This window comes from Artibeus jamaicensis, unplaced genomic scaffold, assembly GCF_021234435.1.
Source record: "Artibeus jamaicensis isolate MK-2021 breed Jamaican fruit bat unplaced genomic scaffold, CSHL_Jam_final contig_332, whole genome shotgun sequence".
NCBI lineage: Eukaryota > Metazoa > Chordata > Mammalia > Chiroptera > Phyllostomidae > Artibeus > Artibeus jamaicensis.
This window is the reverse complement of record NW_026521788.1, coordinates 38,995,574-39,017,619: the sequence shown is the minus strand read 5'-3', so window position 1 is coordinate 39,017,619 and position 22,046 is coordinate 38,995,574. Positions and strand designations below refer to the sequence as shown.

The 22,046-nt window shown below is 44.5% G+C and overlaps 1 protein-coding gene across 3 annotated transcripts; it reads right to left on the bottom strand.

The window, feature by feature from the left end:
- Positions 1-3,946: 3,946 nt before the first annotated feature.
- On the bottom strand, positions 3,947-20,939 carry ZNF488 (zinc finger protein 488). 3 transcript variants are annotated; one of them, XM_053663817.1, is made up of 2 exons: positions 20,866-20,939; positions 3,947-5,842 (listed from the first exon to the last, which is right to left on the bottom strand). In XM_053663817.1, exon 2 carries the CDS (start codon positions 5,682-5,684, stop codon positions 4,710-4,712), a length of 975 nt encoding a protein of 324 aa, XP_053519792.1. In that variant the 5' UTR covers positions 5,685-5,842; positions 20,866-20,939; the 3' UTR covers positions 3,947-4,709. The 3 variants fall into 3 exon arrangements, 2 of the variants coding, with proteins under 2 accessions (XP_053519792.1, XP_053519793.1); XM_053663818.1 differs by lacking the exon at positions 20,866-20,939 and adding an exon at positions 8,222-8,231; XR_008391331.1 differs by lacking the exon at positions 20,866-20,939 and adding an exon at positions 8,290-8,995 and having other exon boundaries at positions 5,766-5,842.
- Positions 20,940-22,046: the final 1,107 nt, after the last annotated feature.

Sequence of the window (22,046 nt, the reverse complement as noted above, 5' to 3'; positions counted from 1 at the left end):
TGCTGCTCCTGCATACTGCTGTCCATTTTTGATAAAACTACTCCCATCAGTAAATAGAGTCAGATCTGCCTTTTCATAGGCTTGGTCTCGCAAGTCTGGGCGGGCCCCGGTCACTGTGTCTAGGACCTGGGTGCAGTTGTGAACAATCTCAGCATCTGGAATCGGTAGCAAGGTGGCCAGATTCAAGGCAGTTGTCTTAAGGAACTGCACTGCTGGAGGATTCAACAGTTGGGCCTGATACTGCGTCAGCCGCACATTTGACAACCACCTGTCTGGGGGTGACCGCAGGATTTGTTCTATATAATGTTCACCAATAACTTGTATATCCTGTCCCAGAGTTAGCTTACTCACTTCCTTGACTAGCAATGAGGTGGCTGCAATGGCCCTCAGGCAGGCCGGCCACCTGGAAGCAACCGGGTCAAGTTTCTTGGATAAATAGGCTCCGGGTCTCTTCCATGGCCCTAGTGTCTGACTCAATACACCTACGGCTACTCCTTCTTTTTCTGCTACAAACAATTGGAAAGGCTTAGCCAAATCTGGCAGGGCCAGAGCTGGGGCAGCTACTAATGCTTCTTTTAAGGACTGAAAGGCTTGTCTCTCTTTTTCAGTCCATGCGAATGAGTCCTCTTTGCCCCTGGTTAGCTCATGCAAGGGCCTCGCTAGTTCTGGAAAGCCTAATATCCACAGCCTGCAGTATCCCACGGCCCCCAGAAATTCACGTACCTGCCTTTTGGTGGCCGGCTCTGGAATTTGCAGAACTGCCTGGATCCGTTGACTGGACAGAGTCCTCTGTCCCCCCTGCAAGTTGTACCCCAAGTAACTTACAGCTTGAGTCACGATTTGGGCTTTCTTGGCGGAGACCCGGTATCCCATCCTCTCAAGGTCCCGCAGCAGGTCTAGGGTGGCTGTTTCACATTCCTCTTGTTCTTGAGCTGCTATTAGAATGTCATCTACATACTGGAGGAGAACTATGGTGGGGTGAGATTTCCGAAACTCCTGGAGGTTTTTGCTGAGGGCCTCATTAAAAATTGTAGGTGAGTTTTTATACCCCTGGGGCAGTCTGGTCCATGTGAACTGCCCTACTAGTCCATTTTCGGGGTCGTTCCATTCAAAAGCAAAAATCTCCTGGCTCTGAGGAGCCAGGGGTATACAAAAGAAGGCATCCTTCAAATCTAAAACAGAGTAATAAGTATGCGTTGGGGGCAATGAGCTTAACAGCGTATACAGGTTGGGGACAGTGGGGTGTATTGTCTCGACTCGGGCATTCACCTCCCGCAAGTCCTGCACTGGACGGTAATCCTGGGTTCCAGGTTTCTGGACAGGCAACAAAGGGGTATTCCATGCGGACTGACACTCTCTTAGAATGCCTGCTTCTAGCAGGCACCGCAAGTGTCTCGCAATCCCTTGCCTGGCCCGCGCTGGTACAGGGTACTGTCTTATTCTGACTGGGCTTGCTGTACTGGACAGCTGAACCAGCACCGGTGGCTGGTGGACGGCCAGCCCAGGCGGGTTAGTTTCTGTCCACACCCCTGGTACCTTTGACTGCAGCGCTTCAGAGACTCTGGCGTCCCCCCGCCTCTCTTCCTGGAGCGCAGCCAGCAAGTACTCTGAGCTCAGAGAGGGGAACTGTTACCTCCACGCTGGCTCCTGCCGCGGGGTCTTCTTGTTGCTTGAAGGTTATAGTGGCTTGGAGCTTCTGCAACAGGTCCCTCCCCAGCAGCGGGTATGGACAGTCTGGGATAACTAGGAAGGAATGAGTGATCGTGCCCCGACCCAAGTCCGTGATTCTGGCAGTTGTCCATGGGTAAGCTTCTGCTTCACCCGTTGCCCCTACAATCTTGGTGGTTGCCTTCTGAATTTGCCCTCGTGGCTGCTTTAGGACGGAATAAGTGGCTCCCGTGTCGACCAGGAAGTGTATTTGCTTGCCCTTGACAGTTAAGGTGACCATGGGCTCCTGGGAGCCAACAGGTATGGAGCCCTGGCCCCGTCAATCCAGAGTCTGGAGGAGGACTTCCGGGCCATGCTCTGGGCCCTTACTTGCTCCTCCTAACTTTGGGCAATCCCGTTTCCAGTGTCCTTTCTCCTTACAGTAGGCACACTGGTCTTTGTCTAAACGCTGTCTCTGACCTTTCTGCTGCTTTCCACTTCCTTTTCCTTTCGGAGGTGCCTTCTGTGCCTCGAGCAGGATTTTGGCCACTTCTTTCGCTCTCCCTACTTCTGGGTCATCCCTGTTTATATATACTTTCTGTGCTATTTCTAGGAGCTTGCTTATATTTTCTCCCTCAAACCCTTCGAGCTTCTGTAGCTTCTTTCTGATGTCTGAGGCTGCCTGAGTCACAAAGGCTATATTGACTAATCTCCTGTTTTCAGGTGCCTCTGGATCTAGTGGGGTATACACCCTGTAAGCCTCCCTCAAGCGCTCTAAGAAAGCCCCGGGCGACTCATCTCGTCCTTGCACAACTTCACTGACTTTACTAAAATTAGTGGGCTTCCTAGCTGCTGCCTTGAGACCCCACAACAGAGCCCGGCAATATTGGAGGAGCGCTTCCCTCCCACCACTCGAATTTGGATCCCAATTAGGAGGTTGGGAGGGCAGGATACCCTTTAGCTCTAACCTTCCTCCCACAGTGGCCCCCTCCTCCCCTATAATGGCTTTTGCAGCCTCTCCCATAATTCTATCCCCTTCCTCTGAGGTGAACAAGGTGTGCAGAATCTGTTGGCAGTCATCCCAAGTGGGCTGGTGTGTCCTAAAAATAGTTTCTAAAAGGGAAATTAACCCCTGCGGCTTCTCTGAGAAAGGGGGGTTCTGGTGCTTCCGGTTGTATAAATCACTGGTGGAGAAGGGTACAGATCAAGCGCGGGGGAGCCGGCGGCGCATCCGGCGCGGTGGGGGCCTCTCGCAAGGGTAAAATGGCCCCTCCTGCCTGAGGAGGTAAAACGGCGGCCACTGTATCTGCCCTGTTGGGGGGCCCGTACCTTTACTATACTGAGTGCCGCCACGAGTATGAGGCGGACTCTGGACCCCTCTACCCTCCTCGGAGGAGTCTGGCAGGTGCTGGGTTGGATACGGGGGTGGAACAAGGGCTGGATCCAGAGGATCCTCGGGCTGACCGGGCAGTACGGGGTATAACCTGGGTCGGGCTGTAGTTACAGTACGTGACCCCCCCGCATCTGGTTCTTCTCTCACCCCTGTGTCACCTTTCTGCCCTGTGGTTACACAGATTGCCCTCTTCCCCCCCTTATTGGCCTGTATACATTTCCGAATGTATCCAGGACGTTCAGGGGCTATATCTACCCAGACATCAATATAGACAAACTGATCAGGGTGGGGCACCCGATACACTGTGGCCCGAACAGCAAACAAGCAGGGGGAGATCAAAGGTCCCTTCGGTGGGCCACCCCACGTCAAAAGTTGGCCACTCAATCTGGCTGAGGGTCCGCAGGAACTCCGGGTCGGGCGGAGGCCCACCGTATCCACTAGCCCGCCTCTGAAAATCAGAAAAGTTGTTCAATAGACAGTCGAGGGGCGATCTAGGCACTGATCCATTCTGGCCCATCCTGAAGTGCTGGACAACCTTAGGGATTTCAGAAACAAGAAAAGAAATGACCAGAGCTAACACAAAACACGTAAACAAACGCCACAACTCCCTACCATGCACTCTCCTCTCGTACACAGGCGAACCGCGGTTCTCAGGCCTGCGTTCTCTTGCAGCGCAGCGCAAAGTGGAACTAAACACAAAGCGGCCTAGTCGCCACTCCCGAGGGCGTCCCCTCTTCCGGGAGCCCCTGGGTGGTATTGCGGTGACGTCTCACCTACCACTTCAGGGTCAAACAGTCTAGACTTCCAAACTAATTGCAAAACAGGATCCTTGTTACTTACGTTCGCTCGAGCAGCTCACCCAGTCTCCGAATTTAGATTTTATATCTCGCTAGGGCCTCCAAATGTTACATCCCGTCCCTCGCCGGAGCAAGAAGGGTCGGAGACTGCTGGGTAGTCAGAGGTGTTTTATTGGCCAAAATTTCAAAGTTTTACCTGCGCAGGGGCGAACTCTCGGGGTGCCTCCGGAGACACACGAGTGCCAAAATGGCTGCAAATGAGAGTCGCCCCAAACGCCTACAGACTAGGGTTCTTAGAGAAGCGAGCAAGCAAGCAACTTCCAGAAGCAGAAGGTGGCAGTTAGCTATTGGCTCAGGGGCTATACCAAGGTGCGTGATCTGACCAAGGACTGGTTACTAGAGCTCGTGGACAGCTCGTGATAGTATGGCTGATTGGCTCTTAAACCTCATGCTGTGGTTGTGGTCTTTTTACCCGCCCCCCCCACTTGGCGTTCCAGGAGCTGACTTAACACAATCAGCTCTGTACCTCCTTTAAGTGCACCCTGTCCTTATGGTCGATCGAGCAGCTAAAGTTGAGAACAATCACTTTGAGAACAATCACTTCCTCGTTTCCCTGGCTCCTTCACCTAGTAGCCCCAATATCCTCGGTTAGCAAAATGCATAATTTTATTTCATTACTTTATTTATTTCAAAGCATATCATAACCAAACACTTTTGCTAATTATGACTGAGCTGTTCATCTAGGCAGTCCATTGCAGACAACCTCACAGACAACTGCAAATTGTCTTTTCAAAGGAAGCCCTGGCAAACCATTTCTTTGCCCTTGCCAAATGGTGGACACTGTACTTAGAGATTTGTTCCACAGCCACCTGTTAACTGTGAGAAGTCATGTGCCGAGAGAGATGGTGGCGTTCCCGGAAATACTCATGACAAATGGGGCATGTGAGTGCCTCTTCTGGCAGCTTCTTAGAATGTAGGTCAGGCCCTGCATGTTCCTTTTTGTGGTGGGACCGCATATGAAAAACCAGGTCCGAGGTCATATGAAAGGAGAGGTTGCACTTTGCACACCAGTTCTGGGTGGATAAGCCTTGGGAAGGGAACGTGGGTGGCAGGAGGGCCCAAGAGGCAGGGGAAGGTGATGACAAGGGTGTGGGTATCTGGTTCATGGCATGGTTAAGCCACAGTGTAGGGGAACCCAGTAAAGCACTGCAGAGATGAGTGTTCTGTGGCAGCATTTTCGGGTTCCAGAAATCACCCACAAAAAGCTTAGAATTGGAAAGCTGACCCCAACAAGGTAAATCTCCAGTCTTGATGAGTCCCAACAGCTCCCCCATGGCATCTGCAGGTCTGCTTGCCTGAAAAAGAGAGGTTGACCCAGGTCTTCCTGATAGATACCTGGCTGGCTTGCTGAAGGCACTTCTCTGCTCCTGTGGGGCTCTGCTGGGCCGCACAGAGAAGACTATACTGCCAGCTGGTTTCCAGGGGATGTCCTGGGTTAGCTGTTGAGGGTCAGGCTGGCCTGTGAGGGCACCATGCTCCCTATCTTTGGCTTGTCTGCCCTGTAGCCTTTTCTTGAGCTGAGAGACCTCCAGGAAGGTGCTCTGCTCCTGTTTCCAGCACACCTTCTGGGCCAATGACTTTCCCAATCTAACCTTCCCTGGGGGTGTTACCAGTGCCAGCTCCACACTGGTCTCATCCTGGCCACTCCTACTGATGGCACCCTGGGAGTCCGGGAAGTTTGCTTTGTCCAGCTGCATTGGCTCGCAGCCCTCACTTTGCTTGGGTTCACTAAGCCACTGACTATTTTCAGATGAAGGGCTATGCAGAATCCCCTTCCGAGCAGCCATGTTGATTGGCAGGGCCTGGGGCAGCTGAGCAAGGTGGACACTCCAACAGTTGTCGTCTTCAGGGCTTTGGCATTCTAGAGGGCTTGGCCTGGGTAAGAGCTGCAGTATTGGAGAGCACCCCCTGCTGGTTGGGCCAGCAACACTTGGACCATAGGACTCTGCAGAGAGAGGAAGCAGCAGGCAGTGAGAGAGGTGCTCTTCACTTGTTGTTTGCATTCAGAGAACCCTGACTACTATAGATGCCACAACTCACCCTGTCCCAGAGTTCTATACCACATGCTTTCACCTCCAGGACTCCATTAGGGAGGAATGACCACACTGTACAATGTTGCCACCCAGAGGCATGGCTCACTACTCTCTCCATACCTGTCAACGTCTAGGCAGTAGCTGCTGTATTAATGGAGCACATATCAACCAGCCAGTTCTGATTCTGTTGACAGCTCTAACATGTTTGGATGCTAATTTAGGGAAGTTTGCATTCCTTGCTACACAGCATGCCAATTTCCTCCCTGAATCTTTAGAAGTGCCAAGAACTTTAGGCACCTGGGGACAGGAGCCCCTGCAGGTAAACATGTGTGGAGAGATGGAAGCTGAAGCAATAAATATCTAGGCATGACAGGGTGGGTCTGGGGCTGTGCCTGGCTGCCCCTTATACCCCACACCTGGGGCACGGGGTACAGGGGGCAGCCACCTCTCTACTTGGCCCTACCCTAGGAACAAGTGAGGGTCTCTCCTGTCTCTGCTTGCTGGAAGTGAAAACACTTGGTTCTCACACATGAATCCACTTTATTTCTTTCGGCTCCCCTGGTAACTGTCAACTGTCCTCTGTGCCCACCTGCTGGACATACTAAGGTAACCAAGCTTCCATTTTGCTCTTGAGGCTTCAAGGAGAGATATATAGTGGCCATTTGTGAGGGTGGCATCAAGGGGAAGAGGGTGCCATCAGCCCTGCTGGGGAGGCATTCATTCCTGCCTTTCCGTAATCAGATCCATCAGCAAGTTTTAGAAATTGGGAAACCCATCTTCAAGAACCCCACCTCAGCTGGTGAGTAGTACTGCTAGGCCACAGTTGACTGAGTGCTCCAAGTTTTCATCATTAGAAAATATTTATTCCCAGGCCCATAAAGACCGTAAGGAGTAGGTGGCTGAGCTTCTTCACAGGTATCTCCATGGGCTTTTTATGTACAAATACCATGTGTGCTCATATCAGCTCTTTCTGCTAGTCCTGCTGCCTGCCCCACATAGAGAAGGAAGCCCAGACACCCTGCCTTCCCTCTATCTCAGTGGCAGGAGTCTGTGATGGGTATTTTGCATATGTTACCTCCTTCCATCTTTGCCCTTTTTCACAGATGGTAGGACACAAGTTTTGGAAAGCTACACACCCTGCCCAATGTCTCCTGTCGGTAGGAGGTGCAGCTGGTGTTGAAAACTATAGGGAACTGATCTGCCTGGCAATGGCGAATGTAGCCCAGCCCTATTGGAAAACCCATAGGTATGTGGTGGCACACAGGACACCAAACCCACAGATCAGCTTTCCCATGGGATATCAGGTCTGAGTTGTACCTGGGCTGCTTTGAAACTTGTTCTTGCTAAAACTCCCTCACCCTGAGTTGAAGCAGAAAATGCTTACTGCATATCTTTAAAGTAACGTCCTGAAGTCTGTGCTAATTCTCCCAAGGACTGAAGTATAACCAGAGCAATTACTCTTATTGTTCCCACTCATTTGCAAAATATTTTCCTTGTTAAGCTGTAGGAAATAATCAATAACATCCTTTCCTTTGTTATCTGTAAAAATTAATTACTAAAGCAAACCTAAGCATAATGAATGAGAGCCTTCTTTCATGTATGCTATCAGAAAGCCATCAAAAGCTTGTCAAGGCAAGTATGGAGGTGCTTTGAGAGAGTGGCCAAGTCATCCCTTTTCCTCCACAAGACTTTGGTAGTCCATGTGGATTTGTTTCATCTCATCCACAACACCGCGGACACTGCTGGCAAGAGTCCACATCAGAAACCCTAAAGTGTGTCCCCAAAGCCTGCCTTAATTGAACTACCCATGTCACCCTCACAGTGCCCTGGTAGTAAGCACCAAGTCCAAACTGTGCTTCCAGGAGGATCTGAGACTTTCTTAACATACCTTCCAAACTAATTCTTCAAAAAGGATGCCATTGACATCAGAGATTAGTGCTAGCCAATGTTTCTTGAAGAAGCAGAGGCAGCCATATCAGCACATTACTGAGTTCCCCTGAACTGACTATCCACCTCTCTCAGCCTCAATTTCTCATCTACAAACTAGGGTTGAGCTAAATTATTTCCACAATCCTTCCCAAATCTATCAGTGCATGACTCTAATTGGGGTGAAGCCAAATCTCTCCATTTCTCAAAAAGTAACTGATAGGCTTAAAGCTTTATTGCTGTGCTTCCCATGAGCTCTACAAAGAAACAGATGCCCAGGCCCTGGCAGAGTGGCTCATTTTACTTGGAGCATCATTTCAAGCACCAAAATGGTTGCAGGTCCCATTGCCAGCCAGGGCACATACCTAGGTTGTGGACTCGATCCCCTACTGGGGTACATATGGAAGACAACTGATCGATGTTTCTCTCTCACCTCAATATTTCTCTCTCTCTTTCTCTCTTCAGCCTTCTCTCTCTAAAATCAATAAAAAATATCTTTGGGTGAGAATTAAACAAAAAAAACCACATACTTGTGTATATTCATACCCTCACACATATACAAATATACACACATTTACATACACTCACACTCATACATTCACACATACACTTACACTCATACTCAAATACACATATAACACACACACACACACACACACACACATACATCTCTGCATCCCCTTCTTTCTCTTTCTCTCAGGCAGTTCTCTAGATGATATTTTATTTTATTTTTTTAAATACTTTATTTATTTTTAGAGAGAGTGGAAGGGAAGGAGAAAGAGTGGGAGAGAAACAGCAATGTGTGGTTGCCTCTCATGTGTCCCCCACTGGGGACCTGGCCTGAAACCTAGGCATGTGCCCTGACTGGGAATCGAACCAGCGACCCTTTGCTTCACAGGCCCGTGCTCAATCCACTGAGCTACCCCAACCAGGGCTAGATGATATTTTAAAACTATCATGTAGATATACTTCACAAGCCTGGACAAGAGCCTCCTTGCTGTCCTCCTGGTTATGCTGCACCCCAACATCTCTCTGTAGAGAGCCCCAGTGGGCTGCCTTCACAACTCAGACAATCTCTGCTAACCACAGCTGTGTGGACACTGTTGCCAGGACTGTACAGAGTGCCCTTAGCCACAGATGCGACCCTCTTTTCATCACTGAACTTTTGGATATGTAGTCTTACTACAGGATAGAATATTTGTTACCAGGCTCCTTTATGACCTAAGAATAGAAATCACTGTTTATCGACTACTTAAGTATCTATATGCCTTAGGCTTAATCGCCTTACTTCAAGGCATTTTCACAAGACCCATGTAAGGGAAGTTGCATGTCTCAACCCAAGTGCAATCATCCTCAATCTGTCAAATACCATGTTGCTAAACTCAGCACTGCATTTCAGCTTTTTGAGACACTGTGGATCTGGATTCTGCTAACTGCTCTGTTAGATATCCATCTAACTTCACCCTCCATCAATGCTGCAAGACAAATTTCAATAATGATAAGGGGAAGAAAGAAGACAAGAAAATGACATAATATAAAATAATAATGAGGAGGAGGAGGAGGAAGAGCAGGAAAAAGGGAGAAGAAAAGGAGCAAATAAAGATACTGACTTTTGGCATGACTCCCAATCTTCCTGAGGGTCACTAACTCTCACAGTAGAGCATCATCACTACTGGAGTAAAGTTACTCTGGCAAGTGCAAAAAATATCCACAATACTCTGTTTGCAGTCCCATCTAATCTCAGTCCACTCTGTCTGCAACAATCACCCGATCCAAGCTTCTCAAAATGGAAAATGATGTGAGTCTGACATGGCTTCTCCCCAGTGAGCCCCTGCCAACTTCTGATGCTCAACTCTTCTTAATGGTAGACTCTGAGGCTCTTTTCCAAGGTCAGCAATACACTTGGAGTCTCATCCAGCTCCAAGCTACCTGCACCTCTATCATGTACCTAGAGGACCTTTGCAGATATGTGAACATCATCTCTGGGGTCACTCCATGCCCTGGCCAGTGAGTTCAGGGACGGAAGACCAAATGCACAGGCCACATGCACTGTCTCACTTCTCCTTTCCTACTTATACCTACCAGTGTCCTTTGAAGCTAGGGGATGGTTCTCTGTCCCAGGGCATAGCGAAGCTGCTCCTTCCTCTTTCACCTTCCACAGACACCAGCTGCCCTGGCAGCCAGGGGTCTATGCAGCCCTTATTCTCCTTGCCCTCTACAAATATTAATGAACACCTTGTTGTCCTCTGCTCTCTTCAATAAGCTCAATTTATTCTAGAATCTCAACTTGTGCTATTATTTACTGGTCATCATCACTCTCTGTCCTGTGTGTCCTGAGAGGGGGTTTTTCTTGTTCTCCTCAGTTCTTTCCATCTGAACTCAGTAACACATTCTCTGAGCCACACAGACATCTTTCAGTACCACCTATGTTGTTCCAATGAAAAGAAATTGATTTCAGTCTCAAACTCTTCAACAATTTCTGAGCCTTTAGATCATGGGATTACTTAATGATGATCTCTGAAACTGAGATTCCAAGTCCACAAGGTTTCTGACTACATCCAGCCTTCCCTACCATGGGAATGCTTCTCCCTTGGGCTCCCAAAGTTACTGGGCCACAAACCAGGATTCTACTGACCAACGGGGGAAGTGCTACATTATATGAAATGAAGCCTCACCCACCCCATGGTGTTAAAAGCACATGTTTGTTTGTTACCTATTCTCAAGGTATTGACTGAAGATTTGGATCATTCCTTATCTAGGAAGCACTTGACACATTCTCCCATATTACTTTCCTTTTCATGCCATAACCAGGCTATCCTATGTAATCATCAAGCCTTTTATTACATAGAAGTGCACAAGCTCTTGGGTCAGATGCTTAATCTGCTCTTACCAACTGGTCACCCTGGGCAAGGTGCTGATCTTCTCTCTGCCTGTGTTTCCCATTTTCAAAAAAGGATCACCTTGGTGCCCACTTTATTAGATATTTATGAAAAGTAGATGGATTAATATAACTAAGTGCTAAAGAGCCTAGCTCAATCAATAAATGTTAGGTAGTATCAATTAATCAATTATCATGCTAGCGCAAAGGGTCAGAGTCAAAGTCATGGCCACCTTCCCTCTATTCCCATGCATCCAGGGACTAGTGCACAGTGGTGTTTAATGAATGACCAAATGGCTGGCACTTTCCTTGTCCTATACTCCATTTACAGAAAAAAGATCTGATAGCAAATAACTGGATGACCTCAATTTTCCTGAGATCTGTAAAGATACTCTTCACCCTGAGTCAGCTAACTAGCCTCCAGTAGTCCCAAGCTGCAGCTCAGAAACTAGATTCTACTCAGTGACACTATCTACATGGCCCCACAGTGCCTTCCTGTGTTTGCCTTCCTTTTCAGCTAAAACAAATGAGCACAGAAAATATCTGCTGTGCTACTTTCGTTCCCTAAACTCTGAAACTTTGGTTCTAACTATGGATTGTGAGATCCTGGGTTTTCCTGAGAAGAGAAACACACATGTTTTCTTGGCATCTTCTAACACTGGAACCCTGAGAAAATTAAAAACCAAAGAGTTATCCAGGCTCCCTGGAGGCTGACTGGTGGTGCCATGGAGCTAGGAGAGAGAGACTTCCAGGCCAGCTTCCATGAGGCTCCATGTCCAGCTATGCCTATACCCCTCCAGTATCAATGCCTGCTGTGTTCAAGTAAAACTAAATGCAGCATTCCCAGGATGCAGCCAGCCATCAGACCCATAATAAGGTCAGGCAGAGACCTAACTTGGCCATGAGGACCAATTCCACTGGCTTCCTTCAGGGGAAAAAATCCATGGTTGTACATCAGATTTCCCAGTCAGACTCTACCTGATGCCAACAATAGTGTCATCTACTAGAAAGGATAATTACAGCCTACTTAAAGAAAAAAAATTAAAGTATTTCATTTTAAAGATTTAATCTTGAATTTAAAAAAAATGGTGTAGTTATCTGTTTTAAAGAAAAGTTGCCACCTCATGGGTTTCTGAAAGAGAAATCTAAGCAAAGCACACATGATAATCAAAATCATTTGAAAAGCATCCATTTCACCCACCCCACCCCAGAATTCTAACACATTGGAAGTCAGTGGTTAAAACAACTTAGGAAACAAATTGACTGTCCAATCAATAAAATAGTCTTCCAAATCAAAGTTCCATACATATGCATATGAATTTGTTCAACATTCTTAGATCTAAAATGAAAGATTATTTCAATAAACATACTTCAATCCTCTTTTATTATATTTAATTTCTGCTCACTTCCATGTGACTTATCTACTAATAAATTCTCTTACCTATATCAACTGAAGTTAAATAGCTGAATTGTTATTAAAAATAACAATAAACTAAAAAGACAGGTTCTATTATTTATAAAAACCCAAATCTTCAAATGTTATATGGTAATTAATAGCTTTAAAACAAACAACTTTTCTCCTTACAGTTTAGTGTGTATACACACATATGTAGTTTAAGTATACATGTGTTTGAACATATGTTCTAAAAATATCATTAAATAATTGAATCATGTCTCTGATAAAATTAAATTTGTAACAAAAAGCAAAAATGTTTTGATATTCAATACTTCTATTTTATTCCTTAAAATGGCTCAGATTTATTCATCTAGATTTCTTCATTTAGAAAGTGTCTAGGACAATGTATGATGTTAAGAAATATTTCCCATAGATAGGAAGATGGCAACGGACTAGGACGGAGCACATTCCATTTCCCCATACACATGGGAGAAAATCCTGGTGGATCTACGGAGGAACTGCGCAAACAGCCAACAGTTCCCCAGCATATATGAAAATAAGAAACCAGAAATCATAATAGACACTGAAAAACCAGGTGGTAAGGAGACGGCTGCAGGACAGTAGGGTCTCAGGGACCAGAGCAAAGACAGGAGCATCAGCAGCCTCAGTCAGTGCCCAGCACCCAGTGATTTTACCACAGACTCTTTGGGAGCCCTGGACCTGCCGAAGGGTCCTTGGGAGAGAGCTGGGTCATAAGTTCCCTCCCTCCTCAGCCAAGCAAGGTTGGGCAACACTGTGGAGAGATCTGTTTGCTTGAGTTTACAGAGAGGGTGATAAGGACAAAGGGCCTTGATCAACCAAGGACTCTGTGGTCGCCAGCTCAGGAGAATTTAGAGGCACAGTGTCAGGCTCTGACTCCGATAGTCACCAGTCTGGCTGGGGGATTAGGTTGTGCTGAGAGGCAGGCTTTCTTAAGGAGAAATTTTTTGGAAAGTAAACTGAAGGATTCTTCTGCAACAGCCCATTGGCCGGCTCCCCACCCAGCCCTTGGGGAGCTGGGCAGAAGCCTGTGTGTTTTCCCACAGAACTGGAAAGGGTCGTGCCAGATTCCACAGGACCCAGGCAGCCTGGCGGGCGTGCACATGTGTGCCCCTACACCCCAGCCCACAGGGAGGACCCCCAGGGAAAGTGCTTTGAAGAGGACCTAGATCCCCTTCATGGGGTGCTGAGGAGAGGCTCAAAGTTAGTTTTTGGGAGAGTGCTCAGAGAAAGACCACATAAATTTCCCCTTAGCCTGCTGCAGCCAGAAAAAAATGGTTTGGCCAACTTGAAACCAACAAGAGATTTTTTTTTTAAGTAATCTTTTATCTTTTTAATTTTATTATTGTTTTATCTCTCAATGCTTTCTTCCTCTCCTTTTTCTTTCCTGTTTTATTCCTTCTTCCTTTCTTTCCAAAATTATCGATTCTTTCTCCCTCTCCCTTCTCCTTCCTTTTTTTTTTCTTACCCACAAGTGACACAAACAACTTGGAAATGTGAAAAGACCAGAGTTAGACCCAAAGAGGGGCCATCCCAACTGTAGAGACAGAGAGACAAGTTTCACTTTGCTATAGCAGAGAAGCCACAAGTTGCTGCATATTTGTATTATTATTATTACTTCATTATTCTCACTTATTTTATATTTTAATAGTATCTTTGTATTCCTCCTCTTTTTATATAGGCTTCTTAGCCTTGGCTGATTATATTGTATCATTTGACAGGTTTCCCCTGTTCTTTCCTCCACAGTGTATTGCTAATTTTCCATACTTCACACCACTTGTTTTCATTTAGCACACTACCCAAAGTTCTATACCCCGTATTCATGTTATCTAGATCACATAGAGTCTGTCATATGATTGTTGCTCCAATATTATTGTAAATAATAGCTATTCTATACAACTGTAAATACTCCACAACACATCTGACACATCTTAGCACACTTCACAGTTTCCAGAACTCTATTACTGTAGTGGTTAACTCTATTCTCTCACACACTAAACCTATTTATTATCCTTTACTCTCACCTTACCTCAGAATCTCACCCCCCACAACCTCACTGCTTCCTAGATCCAACACAGAAACATTCCCTCCCAAACAAGGGACTTATATTTTGTCCATCCTATCTTAAAAATGGCAAGTTGAGTTGAAGATTATGGTTAACACTATATATAGCCTAAAGATCTTCTATCTCTTCTCTACCGGCTGTGACTGTAAATATCAAAATATACTCTCCCACTGTCATAAATCATTTTGCCTCCCCCTCCAACTGATCACACACACACAAAAAAAGACTAGGTGGAAACAGAGAAAACTAGGATACCCAAAGGAGACTGCACCACTAAATTTCACAGATATTCTACCACAGAAGTTCACACCATAAACCCAGAGAGTCAGAACAGATCAATTTAAGAAGCTGAGGCTAACATGAAGAGTCTCACAAATAATAAGAAGACAAAGAAACAATCCCCAAATGGAAGGAATAGAAGGAATGTTAGATGAAATAGAGGCAAGTCATCTATCAGATACTAAGTTCAAGGCAATGCTTATCAGGAAGCTCAATGAGCTCACAGAGAATTACCAGAAAGTACAGGGAAACTACAAGGAATTCACTACAAAATATATGAATATGAAAAAGGAAATAGAATCTACCAGCAAGGGCCAAGAGGAAATGAAGAATACAATTTCTGAACTGGAGAACACAGTAGAAGGAATCAAAAGCAGGATCCATGAAGCAAAAGACTGGATCAGTGAATTGGAAGACAAAGTAGAAAAAAACACCCAGAAAGAGCTAGAAAAGGAAAAGAGGCTCAGAAAGAATTAAGAGGGATTAAGAGAAATGCAAGAAAATATGAAATGTAATAATATATGAATAATAAATATACCAGAAGGAAAAGAAGAACAAGGAATAGAAAACCTATTTCAAAAAGTAAGGAGGGAAAACTTCCCTAATTTGATGAGAGAAAAAGTCAAACAAATCCAGGAATCACAGAGAGTCCCAATCAAGAGGAACCCAAAGAGGCTCACTTCAAGACACACCATAATTAAAATGGCAAAATTCCAAGATAAAGAGAGAACCTTAAAGGCAGCTATGGGAAAAAAACGAAGTAACATACAAGAGAGCACCAATAAGGTTAGCTACTGACTTCTCAATGGAAACGTTCCAAGCAAGAAGAAAATGCCAAGAAATATTCCAAGTAATGAGAACCAGAGACCTGCAAGCAAGGATACTTTACCAAGCAAGGCTCTCAATCAAGATAGAAGGCCAAATAAAGAGCTTCCAAGACAAAAGAAGTCTAGAAGAATATGCCTCCACCAAAACAGCTCTGCAAGAGATGCTAAAAGGACTGCTTTAAGAAAAGGAAGGAAAAGAGAGAGACAGAGAGGAACACAGGTACAAAAATGGCAATGAATAAGTACCTATCATTAATAACATTAAACATAAATGGATTAAATAAGCCAATCAAAATACATAGAATAGCTGAAATGGATAAAAAAGCATGACCCACACATATGCTGCCTACAAGGGACCCACCTCAGGACAAAAGACCTACACAGACTAAAAGTGAAGGGTTGGAAACAAATTTTCCAAGCAAACGGACAAGAAGAGAAAGCCAGGGTAGCCATACTCATATCACACAAAACAGACTTCAAAAATAGGACCGTAAAGAGATACCCAGAAGGTCACTTCATAATACTCAAGGGAAGAATCCACCAAGAAGACATAAACATTGTAAATATATATGCACCAAACATAGGAGCACCAAAATATATAAAGAAGTTCTTAGAGAACTTCAAGAAAGATACAGACAGCAACAAATTATAGTGGGGGATTTTAACATCCCACTGTCAAAAATGCACACATCTTCCAAACAAAATATCAACAAAGACATTGTGGTGTTGAACAATGCCCTATATGAAATGGAATTAACAGATATATATAGAGAGACCTTTATCCCAAAGAAGCTAAATACACGTTCTTTTCAAATGCACATGGAACATTTCCAAAGAGAGACCACATGATAGGACACAAAACAAGCAAGCCTCAACCAATTCAAGAAAACTGAAATCATACCAAGCATTTTATCAGACCACAAGGGACTGAAATTGGAAACCAACTCCAAAAGAAAAAACCCAAAACACTCAAAATCATGGAGATTGAATGGCATGCTATTAAACAACAAATGGGTCAAAAATGGAATTAGGAAAAAAAAATCAGAAAGTTTCTGGAAACAAATAAAAATGAACTCACAACAACCCAAAACTTATGGGTCACAGCAAAGGCAGTCCTGAGAGGAAAGTTCACAGCAAAACAGGCCTATCTAAAACAGATAGAAACATTTCAAACAAACAACCTAACCTTATGCATACAAGAACTCAAGGAACAACAACAGCCCAGAGCAAGTAGAATAAAGGAAATTACCAAGATCAGAGCAGAATTAAATGACATAGAGACTAAAAGCACAATTCTAAGGATCAATGAATCCAGGAGCTGGTTTTTTTTTGAAAAGATAAACAAAATAGACAAGCCATTAAGCAGGCTCATCAAGTAAAGAAGAGAGAGGACCCAAATAAACACAATCAGAAATGAAAGAGGAGAGATTACAACTGATACCACAGAAATAGAAGGGATTGTAAGAAAGTACTATGAATAACTGTATGCCAAGAAATTTGAAAACCTAGGTGAAACGAACACATTTCTAGAAAAATATAATCTTCCAAAACTCAGTGAAGAAGAACCAGAAAGCCTGAACAGACCAATAACAGAAGATGAAATTGAAGCAGTAATAAAACAACTCCCATGACACAAAAGCCCTGAACCAGATGGTTTCACAGAAGAATTTTACAAAGCATTTAAGGAAGAGCTAAACCCTATTCGTCACAGACTATTCCAAATAATCCAAAATGATGGAAAACTCCCAAACTCTTTTTATGAAGCCAGCATCATCCTAATCCCAAAACCAGATAGAGACACAACAAAGAAAGAAAACTTAAAGCCAATATTGCTGATGACCATAGACACTAAAATCATCAACAAAATACTGGCAAACCGCATCTAACAATACATCAAAAAGATCATACACCATGACCAAGTGGGATTCATCCCAGGGATGCAAGAATGGTTCAATATTCGCAAATCAGTAAATGTAATACATCACATAAACAAAAGCAAAGACAAAAACCACAAATCATATCAATAGATGCAGAAAAACCTTTTCATAAGGTACAACACCAATTTATAATAAAAACACTCAGCAAAGTGGGAATAGAGGGAGCATTCCTCAATATAATAAAGGCCATATATGAGAGACCTAGAGCCAACATCATATTCAATGGGCAAAAACTAAAATCTTTTCCACTAAGAGCAGGAACAAGACAAGGTTGTCCACTTTCACCACTTCTATTCAACATAGTATTGAAAGTTTTAGCCACAGCAATCAGACAAGGAAAGGAAATAAAAGGCATCCAAATCAGAAAGGAGGAAACAAAACTGTCATTGTTTGCAGATGACATGATAGTGTACATGGAAAATCCTACAGACTCCACTAAAAAACTGCTCGACCTAATAAATGAATTTGGCAAAACAGTGGGATACAAAGTCAATATCCAGAAATCAAAGGCATTTTTGTATACTAACAATGAAATAGCAGAAGCAGATTTAAGATAAAAAATTTATTTGATAGAGCAAAAAGAAAAATAAAGTATCTGGGAATAAACCTAACCAAGGAGGTAAAAGACCTGTATACAGAAAGCTACACAACACTGAAGAAAGATATCAAGGAAGACACAAACAAATGGAAACATACACTGTGTTCATGGATTGGAAGAATTAAGATCATCAAAATGTCCATACTACCCAAAGCAATTTACAGATTAAATGCAATACCTATTAAAGTACCAATGGCATATTTCACAGACATAGAACAAACACTTCAAAAATTTATATGGAACCATAAATGACCCCAAATAGCAGCTGCAATGTTGAGAAAAAAAGAACAAAGTAGGAGGGATCACAATACCTGATCCCTAACTGTATTACAATGCCACTGTAATCAAAAGAGCCTGGTACTGGCATAAAAACAGGCACATAGACCAATGGAACAGAACAGAGAGCCCACAAATAAACCCAAGTCTCTACAGGCAATTAATATTCGACAAAGGGGCCAGTAACATAAAATGGAGAAAAATATCCTCTTCAACAAATGGTGTTGGAAGAACTGGACAGCTGGGTGCAAAAACATAAAACTTGAGCACCAACTTACACCATACACCAAAATAAATTCAAGTAGATAAAAGACTTAAATATAAGCTGTGACACCATTAAAGTTTTAGAGGAGAACATAGGCAGGAAAATCTCACATATTTCATGCAGCAACATTTTTACTGATATGTCCCCTAGAGCAAAAGACATAAAGGAAAGAATAAACAAATGAGATCTCATCAAAATAATAAGCTTCTGCATGGCTAAAGAAAACAGTATTAAGATAAAAAGAGAACCAACTGTATGGGAAAACATATTTGCCAATGATACCTTAGACAAAGGTTTAATCTCCAAAATATACAAAGAACTTACACAACTTCACTCTAAGAAGACAAGCAACCCAGTTAAAAAATGGGCAAAGGACTTGAACAGACACTTCTCCAAGGAGGACATACAGAGGATCCAGAGACACATGAAAAAATGTTCAATATCACTAGCTATCAGAGAGATGCAAATTAAAACCACAATGAGATACCACTTTACACCAGTCAGAATGGCCATCATAAACAAAGCAACAAACAAGTGTTGGAGAGGTTGTGGGGAAAAGGGGACCCTAGTGCACTGTTGGTGGGACTGCAGACTGGTGTAACCACTATGGAAAACAGTATGGAATTTTCTAAGAAAACTAAAAATGAATATGCCTTTTAACCCAGCAATTCCACTGCTAGGAGTATATCCTAAGAACCCTGAAACACCAGTCCAAAAGAACCTATGCACCCCAATGTTCATAGCAGCACAATTTACAATAGCCAAGAGTTGGAAGCAACCTAGGTGCCCAGCAGTAAATGAATGGATCCAAAAACTATGGTACATTTTCACAATGGAATACTATGGAGCAGAAAGAAAGAAGGAGCTCCTACCCTTTGCAACAGCATGGGTAGAACTGGAAAGCATTATGCTGAGTGAAATAAGCCAGGTGGTGAAAGACAAATACCATATGATCTCAACTTTAACAGGAACCTAAACAACAAAACAAACAAGCAAGCAAAATATAGGCAAATACACTGAAATAGAGAACAGGTTAACAGTGACAAGAGAAGAGAGGGGAGGGAATTTCAGGGGACAAGGGGAAGGACTCACAGGAACAAGTATAAAGGACACATGGACAAAAACTAAGGAAGTTGGAAATGGGAGGGAGGTGGGGAGCACTGGGGGGGTGGGCTGGGATGGGAGTAAAAGACATAAAACTGTACTTGAACAGTTAATTTAGTTTTTTAATTAAATAAAAAAGTAAATTAAAAAATATTTTACCATAGACCTACCTAATGTACACAAAAATAGTAATTTCAAATGCCATAATAATTGCTATAAAATATCTGTCTTGGTCAACATTAATTATGTAACTTAATTTCTGCACATCGGCAGCACTGACAGTATATATTTTTAAAATACACAGTGAATTCTTTATTTCAACTTTCATCGAAATATTTCACATGCAAAGCCCTGGCTTCACTATTGTCTCTCTCCAACTGAGCTCTGAATCCAAGAGCTCCCCTGCCTGGCCTTGTACAGCCTCCACACAAAGATGGTGTGAGTGTCAACGTCCCCTAAATGTTCGTGCAAGTTTTAGTTTAATGAGGTGCTGTCTGTGCCTATTACTAAAGGAAATGTCAAGAAAAGGATTAAATCAATGCCTTGTCCTTAAAGCCAAGTATTTCTTTAAGTTAACCTGAAAATTCAGAGATTTATAATTGTGTATTTTCTCCACAACAGGCACTGAACAAGTTACATGCCCAGACCTTTAGAGACAATCTGCTGGAGAAAGGATCACAAGCCCTGGATGAGAATAAGCAACCCAGGATTAGTGAATAGATGGATGAATGATTGAAAATAATTGTGGCCCGAAAAGTCAACCTAGGAGGAAAAAAATTCAAGGCGGACTTGAATTTTTTCTAGGGATACGGGAAGAAGGGCAGAGGAGAAAGGAAGAGAGAAAGAGGCGGGCAGAAAAAGGGGTAGGACGGGGATAATTTGTAGCAAGGGAGATATAGATCAGAAGAACTGAGATCGATGAGAGAGAAAAACAGGAAGAGACAGTAAATAAAAGACAACATAGAGGCAGAGGGGCAGGATAGGTTGGCACTTAGAGGAAAAGGAGAGAAAGCCAGTGACAGAGGGAAGGGAAGAACCCAACAGTCAAAGGCAGAGCTAAATCTCCCTGGGGAAAGGGCAGAGGAAGTTGAGAAGGATCTCGACCCCCCACTCTCACTCGCGGCTCGGTCCAGGGGAGTTGGACAGCGGTCTCACACCGGCTCTCCTGCGGTCCCGGGCTCTGAGGACACACTTGTAGTCCGGCTACCGCCTGATCCAGCGGCAGGACCGGCTGGCAGGACCCTGGGTCCGCCTTCAAGGTGGGGCCTTGGGCCACGCCCACCGTGAGCCCCCCCACCCCCTCCTCCGGCTTTCTCCAAGGGAACTATGTAGCTCTTGAACTCACCAAGAGTGGTGCAAAGTAGATCGGCTTTCCGGAAACTGTTGACCGGTGCTCTGGACTTCCAGCCCACGCCTGCATCCCGGCTACCGGATACCGGTGGAGCCCAGTCCTTTCAGGAATTCAGCTCCGCAACCCCCCCCCCCCCCCCGACGTCCCAGCTGCCTGGGCCTCTGCCTGTAGGACAGGGGAGGCATCCTGGCTCCATTCGTGTCTGAGGTGCATACACCGCCCCCCACCCCACCCCCTGCTGCCTCTAGACGTGGCCCCAGGCCACCGCCCAGGCTTCCCCTTCCGCTGTTCACTGGCTTTGTGCTTCGTGACTTCTCTTTTGGGTCTGTGGGACCCAGGGGACAGCCGGGACGTTAATCCAGATGGTTCATGCCCTGCGCTGCGGATTCTCTGTCCTGCTCAAAGACGCGGCCAGTGCTCTGGACTTTCCTCCCCGCTCCCCGCTGCATTTTTGTGGTGCCCTGAGAACCTCCCAAATTTCACTGGAGCCTACTTTACCCTCTGCCTCTCAAGAGGCTCCTCAGCTGTGAAATGATAGATTGTGCCAAATAACTGTTAAGTTCTGAGACATCACAGAATGCAAAGGTGTTGAGAAGTTAACTACCTAGGGAGGGTGGGACAGGCTAGGACTGAAAAGGGGGAGGAATAGCTTCTGAGTGTGTGACATTCCAAGGCTTAAACTCCCTTGAGCTTTGCCCTACAGTGACAGGTGATAGGAGATAGGAGTAGTCTTAGGTAATCAGAATGGTTGCAATTGCAGCCAGGTGCAGGGGTCACATTATTTGAGCCTGGGCGGGGCGGGGGCGGTGCATATTAGATTGGGGAAGGATTGACAGACTGAAGGGAAGTTCTGCTCTGAGTCCCTGCTCCTTCTTTCATTAGGTCAATAAATGTTCTGGATGTCTGTGGGAGGAAGAGGTGCAGAAGCATGAGGTTACAGGTTCTGTGCTTTCCATAAGGTTTTGGAGCAGCTATTAACAAAGATTAATCAGATTGTAAAGGACAAAAATGATAAATCTGAGGTGGGAAAAGAAGGATTCAGAACACGCATTAGAAATTTGGGGGATGACCTTCAAAGCAAAGTTTTGTTTTGTTTTGTTTTGTTGTTTTTTTTTTTTTGAAGAGAGATCATTGATGAAGATAGAAATGAGGCATTAAATCTCAAATTTGAGTAC